Source organism: Lampetra planeri, chromosome 8 (assembly GCF_965212315.1).
Source record: "Lampetra planeri chromosome 8, kcLamPlan1.2.h2, whole genome shotgun sequence".
NCBI lineage: Eukaryota > Metazoa > Chordata > Hyperoartia > Petromyzontiformes > Petromyzontidae > Lampetra > Lampetra planeri.
In genome coordinates, this window is record NC_136114.1 from 7,466,211 (window position 1) to 7,476,847 (window position 10,637).

At 45.8% G+C, this 10,637-nt stretch overlaps 1 protein-coding gene across 1 annotated transcript; it reads right to left on the reverse strand.

Moving 5' to 3' along the window:
* Window positions 1-811: 811 nt before the first annotated feature.
* On the reverse strand, window positions 812-10,020 carry MRPL21 (mitochondrial ribosomal protein L21). Its single transcript, XM_078596841.1, has 7 exons — window positions 9,763-10,020; window positions 8,787-8,856; window positions 7,246-7,331; window positions 5,254-5,417; window positions 4,082-4,134; window positions 1,866-1,969; window positions 812-1,201 (listed from the first exon to the last, which is right to left on the reverse strand). Exons 1-7 carry the CDS (start codon window positions 9,860-9,862, stop codon window positions 1,137-1,139), a joined length of 642 nt encoding a protein of 213 aa, XP_078452967.1. The 5' UTR covers window positions 9,863-10,020; the 3' UTR covers window positions 812-1,136.
* Between the last annotated feature and the right edge of the window lie 617 nt (window positions 10,021-10,637).

Sequence of the window (10,637 nt, forward strand, 5' to 3'; positions counted from 1 at the left end):
TACGGTCCGAGGCCACGCCCCCATTCCCGAATCTTCTCGCTGGTTCTCGACCACTCGCTCTAGCAGCACTCGGCTGTCCTCTTCCGTCACCTGGCTATGCTATTCTCATTCCCGTAGCCACCAGTCCATTCGTACTGCAGGCTGTCTCCCCTGTCATTACCTCCCGTGGCCACTAGTCCATTCACACTGCAGGCTGACTCCCCTATCATTACCTCCCGTGGTCACCAGTCCACTCGCACTGCAGGCTGACTCCCCTATCATTACCTCCCGTGGTCACCAGTCCACTCGCACTGCAGGCTGACTCCCCTGTCATTACTTTCCGTGGCCACCAGTCCATTCGTACTGCAGGCTGACTCCCCTGTCATTACCTCCCGTGGCCACTAGTCCACTCACACAGTAGGTTACCTATGTCATTACAATGTTGGCTGAAACAAGCAAACTCTATTGATCCAGAATAGCTTCAGTGATTCCCAAAACCATTTTAGGTCCTGCTTGGGATGATTTTGTGCCAATTCCTTATTGGTTACATGTGTGGGAGAAAACTGCAATTCCTGGAGAAAAACAAACATACGAGCATCTCACATCAAACATACGAGCATCTGCAGGTGGGTATGTGTTGTGCACACGATCTCGGTGCAATTTCACCATTAGCCATGGTGAATGCACGACCGGATTAAGACCTCCCCAATCCTCCACCATCTCTCACAATCCCAAACTAAAACTGTGTGCCACCACCACACGGCAAACTTTTAGTCGCATTACGTAACATGGTCATGGACGGCATTCATCGAACATACCTCAACAGGCGAAGCATTGAAAATCATCTTTTATGAAACAGCGGGAGTTACGAGACAACATTATACGATACAGTTACCATAATGTCAATGGCCACAAAGTGGCCTGGCCATAATGAGACAGTCAGTCCTATGTTGCCACTGACACAGAGAACACACACACAAGTCTCTTTATGAGGCACCTTCAAGATACAAATGTCCTAGCGAACGCGATGTGGAGAATGGAAACTGCCGGGCGTGCCAGCGCGTGCGTGCGTGGGAGGTCCCTGTTGGTCAGTTGCAGCGGGGGACGAACAGAGAGAGCGAGCCAGGCTTTGTCACGATGCGTGTGCTGCTGGAGGTTCAAGCGAGTGTGGGAGCGATGTCGATGGAGTTAATCCGTAGCACGGTCTGCGGCGTGGTCCTCACTGTCACCAAGACAAAACATTCGCCGTGAAAGCAGCGGTCCAGCACCACTGCTGTAATCTTGCACAGTCGGGCAAATGTGTTTAAAATGCTAGAAGTGGATACAGCACTCGTGTTGATACACAGGTGATTTCCTACTTAATGCAACTGTTACCCACTGATGTTTTGGCCAGTGCCCAATACATTAGCAGGCTTTTTTTCTGTTTTAAGGTAGAGGTAAGCATACAAGTTAAGTATTTTCCCCCCTTCCATAACAACACAAGAGATGAACTCTGAATGAGTTCTCCAATTTAGGTGCCACACAGTCGCAAGACGTTAACTACCTCGCCTGGTATACAAATCACGGGTTCAATCCCGACCCTGACACCTGTATATTTGGAGTTTCCATGTTCTCCCCATTGTCACACGGATTTTTCCCTACACATTTAGAAACATGCACCGAGTATTTGGCTGCTATAAATTTCCACATGGTAAGCCACTTCGTTGAGCTGTCATATGTGGGGCCAGGTCCCTTCTGCAAAAGCGTTATATTGCTCGGTAGGCCTTACCTGGCAAAATAGTCAATAGGTATCTTTACAGGAACTCTCTCGGTAATTCGGCAGCGTGTCGTCGGGCACTGTCAGCGTACGGCACTGCTCGCCGCAGCCTGCAGTGCGCGGCACTCACCGTACTTGCGCTGCCATCGCTTCCTCCGGCGGAAGAACATGCGGATTTTCTCTACCGAGTGCGTCTTCTCAATCACAGTGGCCTCCACGCGCACCAGGTCCCTGCTACTCGGACCGCACAGCACACGTAACACGCGGCATTTGCCATCAGTGGCGTCAAGCTGGTGAATAATTAATTCTAGATTTGAAGCTTTCGTGACTGCGAGGATTCATACTCTTAGGGTTTTTCGGTAAAGTCACGTAGGTAAAAAATATAATTAATTTTCATTTAGGTTTTTTCGGTCACGTAGGTAAAAAATAAAAATAATTTTATTTTGTAGGTAAAAAATAAAAATAATTTTATTTTTTAGCTATGTGACTTGACCGAAAAAACCTAAGAGTACTGGTGAAGAATTCTTTATTAATACACAGGGGGTAAATGTGCACCCCCCGAACGGCTTTTGACTAAATCACCGGGAATGCGCCCCATCTCATAAGCTCAGCTGGGTTCAGTCTGGAGTGATCGGATGGGTGACCAGCATGTGTCCAGTTGTTGCGGGCTACTGCGGGGCTCAGTGGTGTACTGCAGAGGGCAGTACAGCAACACCCATTTTAATACTCTACTTTGTGTATACTACCAACCTTCACCAACCAACACTCACATGGTGAAGTATGGTCAAACATCTTCCATGACTGAGACTGAGTGGGGAGGCCCTTCATCCAGCAGTGGATTGACAAAGGTTGTAAGTTACATAATCTGTTCTGAGCAGCCTTGGGTGCACTGGCAAGGTAAATATCAACAAAACACATACCAAGGCAGTGGTACGTATCTTCCTTTGAAGGTCAGGGAATGGATCTAAAACTTCAGAACTAATTCTGTTTTTGCCGGCTCATATCCACCGACTTTTCTGCCAGGTTTTTGTTTGAAAATAGTCGTTTAAATTGGTTATTCAGTACTGTACGAGAAAAGGGCACATCAATTAACATAAATACGCAACGGACAATGCTTATGAGCACAGCATTGAACGAACCGTCGTCTATCTGCCAATTCATAATGCAGGGGCACAATATTTAGCAACCTTAAATTACACCTCCCTGCTCATGCCCACATCACCACACGCAAAAGCATACCTGTGGCCATTCCCACATTGACAACAAAAAAAACCGTAACAAACAAAAACAATTATCCTGCGAGGAGTTGGCCAGTGCCAACTGCCTGGTGTGCTGTACACCGGGGAGCCTCGTTATAAATGGTTTCTCTATAAACGGCATGGGAAAACCTCGCGGCCTTGGCGTGCATTCAGAAACAACCAAAAAGGTCCGTGACCCAACGTACAGTGGGAGGCGAGCGCACGGCTGCAGCTTTAAGAAGCTGTATCTGCCGAGCTTATTTGTCTTTGGCCTCTGCGGTACCGGGGGCAACTGCTAGCTCAATTCTCACGAGCCCAGCAGGCACAATGATCAATCTTTCACTGCCCCGGGCATCCTGGAAAGCGGCAGGATGGCAGGCACGTGCGTGATTTGCCGTTGACGGCTCGTCGCACTCGGCTGCGCGTGTTTGTGTTTCCGTAGCGCAGTGTTAAGAGCTGTCCGTGTTACAGATGCTTCCTCGAGGCTCAGGTTAAGCCAGTGCAGCCACAATCTGAAAGCCTATTTATGCTCTGCACATTGAAAACGGTTGCACCCAGAACTGGTTTGGTTAAACCCAGCTCTTAGTGGACTCTACGTCACCATCCTCGGCCAGGGCCAATCCACTGCTGGATAAAGGCCTCCCCAAGCCATCGCCATCGGCATCTGTTCAGGTCCCGCGACGCAATAATGCATCCAGCTACACGAGCTGGGCCCTCAAATGGTCATGATCATTATGATGGCATTAAACAAATTACTTATTAAAGACAATATTACGCAACATTATCCATTTCCATGGCAGAAGCAATGATTCTAAAGCACATAAAGTCGCCTTTAAATCAATTTGTAAAATAGTTCTTAACCATTGCAACTTTTCCTTTCCAGGAAAAAAAATGTGACAACCCACACCATCAACTTATAATAGATGTATATTGCAAACTTATTAAGTGAAATTTGAGTCTTGGGCGAGTTCGTGTGCAAATATTGATGTGCGACTTTGACAATCTTTCCGACTAGCATGTTGGCGTTTTTCTTAGTGTGTAAACTTAGCGATTATACGTTTTCGTTTTTTTTATATTTATCGCACAAGTCAGTAGCCTGGACACATACTCGAGCAGTGGTCGGCCCAGCAGTGTGAAGTTCTCAGCTCCCACAAGCATGACCTGTGCATTAATGTCAAAAGAAGACAAGACCAAAGCATAACAAAATCAGTCAAGCTTTATATTTGACAATAAAAGACACCGTTTTCACGCGATAATCATTTCACAAAATGATGTTCTAGCATGACAGTAAATAACACAAATATACAGTTTTCCACATTTTATCCAAATTGCACTACTTGCAGCATGTCATGGGACAAACTATCCATTGCGATCTCTCTCACAGAGAGAAGTGCAATCCTTCATGTTAGAGAATGACCCCGGGAAGCAGATATCACAGACCTACCTCTGAGATCCCGTCATAAAAAAATATCCTTTTATTGTATAAACCATAACAATGTGCACATGTTCCTGTATTTTACCCTCCAATGCGTCACAGACCATTGATGTCGTAAATGTGAATGACATCAAGCCTATGACTAAATCACCCAAAATGCGACAAAGCTCGTTAAGATTTCAGAAGCTAAGCACTCTTAAGCTTGGACTGCTTAGAAGGATGACCACTATGCACAGCAGATTGTAAGGCTTCATAGTGTGGTGAAACACACTTGTACTGTACTATCTATCCTCCCAGATCTACAAACCCAGGCTCATCAGCATGGTAAAGTGCAGTCAAATAACCCCCGTGATCCTCATGGCATGTGGAGGCCCTCATTCAGCTCTGTATTGACAAAAGGGCTGTCCATGTCAATTATATATTTCAAGGGTTACTCATGCATCATCTGCTTGTACCAAGGCTATCTGTCGAATGTAAATTGTTCACAGTTTCAGATTTTAAAATGTTCAGTGTTTGTCCTTTCCAGCGTATGCTGTTTCTTGTTAATGTGATCAGGTATGACTTCAATGTAGTCGAAATGATGGCTTACAATGTTCCCAGGGAATCATTATGTTCCCATTGCTCTAAAGAATCATTATGCTCACATTTAATCATCATATTCACATGTTCCCCTAAACACATTGCACCCTTTGCATAATTACGTTCCCATTGTTTCTGAATAAATCAATGCGTTCCCAATTAATATTTAATTCATATTTAAGTTCTCATCGTTCAACTTTAAATAACGTGTTTCTTGCGAGGGGCATTTCAAATTTAACCAAATACCGCCAACCGGGATCCCTCACCTTCTCCATGCGGATGCGGTCTCCGCACTCGGCCTGAAACTCGTGCTCGATCAAAATGAGGTCCTCCGCCGTCACCTTGAACTGCTTCCCCGAGAAGTGCACCACGGCAAAGAGGCGGCCGTAATCGCCCCCCGCGATCTGGTCGTTCACCGTCTGGACCACCACTGGGCAACCGCACGGTATTGCGACACAAACATCGCGGCGTCGTCATGACCAGAGTAGTGAAGTATGGTCAACTAACTCCCTTGACGGCGATGGAACGCACGGCGTGGAGAGGCCCTCATCCAGCAGTGGATTGCCGAAAGCGCTATACAACAATGTAATCCATTAACAACTACACCTAAAAACCCTTGTTAATGACGAGCGTTTATCCAGATTCAAACCCACTCTACCAGCAATACCGGTTTAGTGTGTTGGCACGGTAACGACCTCCCTTACCTACACCGCCATCGATAATTGGCACACTTTTGAGCCATGATATTAGAGGTTAAAACTGCCTTATACTGTACTGTAAATATTTTAAGCACATGTTCATCCATAAACCATTTTTCTTCAGAACCAAACGGTTGTATATTTTTATTTGTATGCATGAAAAGGAACACTGGTGTTCATCGCGGTGATGTAATGGAGTACCCAAAAGCATTGTAAGAAGCGTTGCATAACTGAGACAGATTTTGGGAAATGTGAACTTTATTAAGACAAGAATAATTACAGATTTTTGACACGCTTTTATTTAACTCACTCTCTCTGTTGTTGTTGTCGTATCCTCAAATCTTGAACTAAATTGTAACCCACTTCCCAATGTGGTATTGACTGCAAACTTGGTAAACTTATGACTTACTGATGACAATACTATATTCTATCATAACAAAAATATATACATATATTTTAAACAATCTTTTTACATGCTTTCTATTAACTCACTCTGTCTGTTGTTGTTGTCGTATCCTCAAATCTTGAACTAAATTTTAACCCACTTCCCAATGTGGTATTGACTGCAAACTTGGTAAACTTATGACTTACTGATGGCAATACTATATTCTATCATAAAATATATACATATATTTTAAACAATCTTTTTACACGCTTTCTATTAACTCACTCTGTCTGTTGTTGTTGTCGTATCCTCAAGTCTTGTAACTAAATTTTAACCCACCTCCCAATCTGGTATCGGCTGCAAACTTGGAGTACTTATGTCATACTGATGACAATACTATAATCTATCCAAAAAAATAAAAAAAGTATTTTTAAACATTCATTTTTATATGTTATGTTTCGGCTTGGGTCGAATTGTCCACACTCAACTCACGTTGGCTGTAAATCACCAGGGTCCCTTACTTATGGCAAGCCTCGGGGCCACTTCCTGGAGTTGTGAAGTTCTGCCATTACTCGTACGGTACATTTCATTAAAGCGTGTTTTGAAAAAAGTATTTTTAAAATATTACTTATTTAAACCCAATTCTAGACGAAGGCTTTCCCACACCGCGTAAGTCATGGGGTTGTTTGACCATACTTCACCACACTGGATAGTGCATGCGAGTCAAGGGGTGGGTGCGCCAAATAATAGTTCGCCACTCACGTCTGTTTTGGCCAGGAATCGAACTCGGGTTAACGGATTCATAACACGCGGTGGCAAGATGTTATCTCCCTCTCCTGGTATACAGGAGGTTGTGGGTTCGATCCCGACCCTGCTGCCTGTATATTTGATTACATGGAATTTTATCCGGGTCCTCTGGTTTTTTCCCTCCACGTTAAAAAAATATGCGTTTAGAGTATTTGGCTGCTACAATAAATTCCAACATATGATAATAAAGTAACTTTGATGAGTTGTCCCGTGTGGCCAGATTGCCTCTGAAAAAGAGCTAATAGCTCTGTGGGCTGTACCTGATAACTGAAATAGTTTAGTTTATTACCACTGTTCCCTTACTCGACAAGTGAAATGTATGTGTTCATATTTTGTCATTGTATGAAATAGGAAGGCACGGTTATTACCTTGGTGGTATTTCTTCTCTTCCTCTGGGTCTGGTAAAGTCACCTTTTTCCACGGAGGTTTGGAGAGGGATGTCACAGCTTCTTTTCTGTACAAAGCACACCACCATTTATCGTCACATATGCTCCAAAAAACGACTCAACCCCCAAAACGAGCCGATGATTATCTCTACGATGTCTTTTCAGGTCGTAACCCGGTGTAACAGGCCGTAGTATCCCCCAGGCCGTAGGCTACCCGGGGTTAAAGCGGCCGCGGCTAGATTATACCCCTCTAGGCCAAATCACTCCCCCATGATAGTAAGTGTTGAGCGAAATACATTAATTACGAATTTTTTGCAACATTTTATTTTAAACTGTAAACACAGACATTGATTGCTTCAACCAGAAAAACTTTAATAATAACCCTAACCCTAAAAATGCTTCAATTGATCAAATTGAGATTCTTACTTCCATTTATACGCTTTTTAGATATCGATTGAAGTTCGTTGTCGGCTATTCTCTGTACGGATAATTGCCTTTGAACTTTCACATGGGGCATATTCTGGCCTGGAGGGGCATATTCTGGCCCAGTCTAGTTTAAACCCCCGGGTATATTTTTCGATTTAAAGCTTTCGTGACTGCAGGGATTCATCTTCTTGGTTCTTTCGGTAAAGTCACGTAGAAGGGAAATAATACAAATAAAATACGTTTCGGCCGCAACGCAAGCAGCCGTCCTCAGGTGAAGAACAGACAGACCTGTTCTTCACCTGAGGACGGCTGCTTGCGTTGTGGCCGAAACGTCGTAAGAATTGTTTTTTATTATGTTTTATTATTATTACTTTATTATTTCCCTTCTACGTGACTACCGAAAGAACCAAGAAGATGAAACCGCGGGTATAGTTTAGCCTAGGACACTTTATCCCCCCGGGTATACTCTGGCCTGGGCCAAACTATACCCGGGTTTAATCGGGGCAGGGGGTTATTTTAGCTTGTTACAACGGGGTTGATCAGACATCGTGTTCATCACTCATCGTGTCGAACGACACGCGGTACAACCGGAGAACGACATCGCAGAGATAAATACAGCACAAACGCGAAAACCTTAGCGGTCAGTCAATTAATTAATTTTCTTTATTTGGGGGTCGTAATTTTATATAAGAATTGATTCTTTGTGTCCTCTCAATACTCTGGTTTTTGTATTAATCGCACAGTTGTCTTCTCTCCTTGAGCGTGTGACATTAGCATATAATTTCAACCGATATCCGTGTGGTTTGTATTATTTTTAATTAGCGAGTGTTACAAGGACAATTATTCTCATGCATTGTGAGCATATCCATCAATTCCAATAAAATAATCATTATGAGCCTACTTAACGGAGTACATTTGCACATTAGCAACATTGACCAAACCGAAATCTTTTTTTTAATGACAATATAAAAAATGGCACTTTTGTATAAAATAATTATCTAGTATTTTAATAACAACAATGACAAAATTAATCTCAACTCCATTCTGTCGGATCGCCTTAAACAATTACAATAGGTGAAGGAAGGGGATGATCTCACATGGGCAGTGTGATGGTTTTCTGTGAGCTCTTGGAGCACTGATGCCTGCTCACGAACACGTTCGCAATCACTGCGGAGGACAAGGACACATACACGGCTCAACACGACCGACAGATTAACAAGTCATACCGTCAATGGCATTTGTGGACCAACAACCACTGTAAGCTTCATCATCAGCCGTGATCGATCCACTGCTAAATGCAGGCCTCCTCAAACCTGTCCAAATCACTCAAGAGTCTTGCAATCTTATCTTATATTCACATATCAGCAATTGACGTGGATAAAAAGGTCAAACTCTCCCTTCTCATGCCGGCAAAGGGTAGCTGGCCCTTGGCTAGTAGTGGCAATTCCACATTATGATGACGGGGATCAGTCTTTTCAGATGTACAATAATGGTAATGCAATAAAACAATGTACAGGAAGTTTGTCAATCCACTGCTATTCACGTGTCGGTCGTCAGGTCTCTGGTTAAGGATTACTTGGGGCTACGAATTATCCCTGAAGCTGTGATTCTGCGTTAGGGTTCAGATCTAGAGTTTAAGGTCATCGTTTGGGGCTTAGGGGATGGAGCTATGAAATAAGAGCCAGGGCTGATGGCAATTAGTGACAGATTGTATACGTTTACGCTTCGGGCTATGGGTCAGCGTTCTGCGTTATGGTTTAAAGTCAAGGTTTGGGGCTAAAGTCACGTTTTAAGGACTACGAGTTATGATTTAGAGTTGAGGATTGAGGTTAACTCTTCGGGTGTGGGGGTTTAAGGTTAAAGCTGAGAATCCGATGTTTGGGTTTAAGGCTTCGGGCTATGAGAAATGGTTCGGAGTTAGGGCTTAACATGAAGGCTTGGGGGGGGGGGGCTTATGGGTCAGGGTTAAGTCATGGGGTGATGGTGTTCGGCTATGACTTAAGACCCTGGGTTAAGGTTCAAGCCCTTGGGGTCAGGTCAGGCGGGTTGAGGTCTGCGTCACCACCCCCTCACCTCGCTGCTGCGGCGCCTGCAGGGGAGCGAGAAGCTGGCGGCCCCGGGAGCAGAGCGGCCTCAGCACAAACGACACGAGCCTCACGCCCGGCGTAGACATCTCCTCCGGGTGTGAGAGCTCAGCGGTGACAGCAGCGGCAGCAGAAGCAGCGATAGTGACAGTGGCCGCACGTGTCACGGGCACCACGGGGAGACGCGCGCCGTCGCCGCCGCCGCCATCTTACTCAGGGAGACGAAGGGAGGGTGACGTCACCGGAAGTGTCGCGCGCCACCTCTCCTACCAATTCTAGACTGCAAGGATTCATAACTCTTCGGTTTTTTCGGTAAAGTCACGTAGACGATTTATTTTATTTCTATTGTTATTTTTGTTATTTTTTATTATGTATTTTTATTTTTACCTACGTCACTTTACCGAAAAAACCTAAGAGTACTCTCCTACCAACCCTCGTGCACCTATCCTCCCACCCCTCCTTCCACCCCCTCCACCTCTCCTCCTAAACACCCCCCCCCCTCTGCCCCCCTCTCCTCCCACCCCACTCTGCCCCCCCCCCCTCTGCCCCCCCCTCTCCTCCCACCCCCCTCTGCCCCCCCCCCTTTGCCCCCCCTCTGCCCCCCCTCTCCTCCCACCCCCCTCTGCCCTCCCACTCTGCCCCCCCCCCCTCTGCCCCCCCCTCTCCTCCCACCCCCCTCTGCCCCCCCCCTCTCCTCCCACCCCCCTCTGCCCCCCCCTCTCCTCCCACCCCCCTCTGCCCCCCCTCTCCTCCCACCCCCCTCTGCCCCCCCTCTCCTCCCACCCCCCTCTGCCCCCCCCCCTCTCCTCCCACCCCCCTCTGCCCCCCTCTGCCCCCCCCTGCCCCCCCCCTCTGCCCCCCCCC

What these genes read in the sequence shown, in the direction of transcription:
- MRPL21 (XM_078596841.1), bottom strand. Translation starts at nt 9,862, where the DNA reads ATGTCTACGCCGGGCGTGAGGCTCGTGTCGTTTGTGCTGAGGCCGCTC. An exon ending in AAAACCATCACACTGCCCAT is followed by an intron (nt 7,332 to 8,786) that starts GTGAGATCATCC and finishes TGCTTTGTACAG; the next exon opens with AAAAGAAGCTGTGACATCCC. An exon ending in GCGATGGCAGCGCAAGTACG is followed by an intron (nt 1,202 to 1,865) that starts GTGAGTGCCGCG and finishes TCTTGGTGACAG; the next exon opens with TGAGGACCACGCCGCAGACC.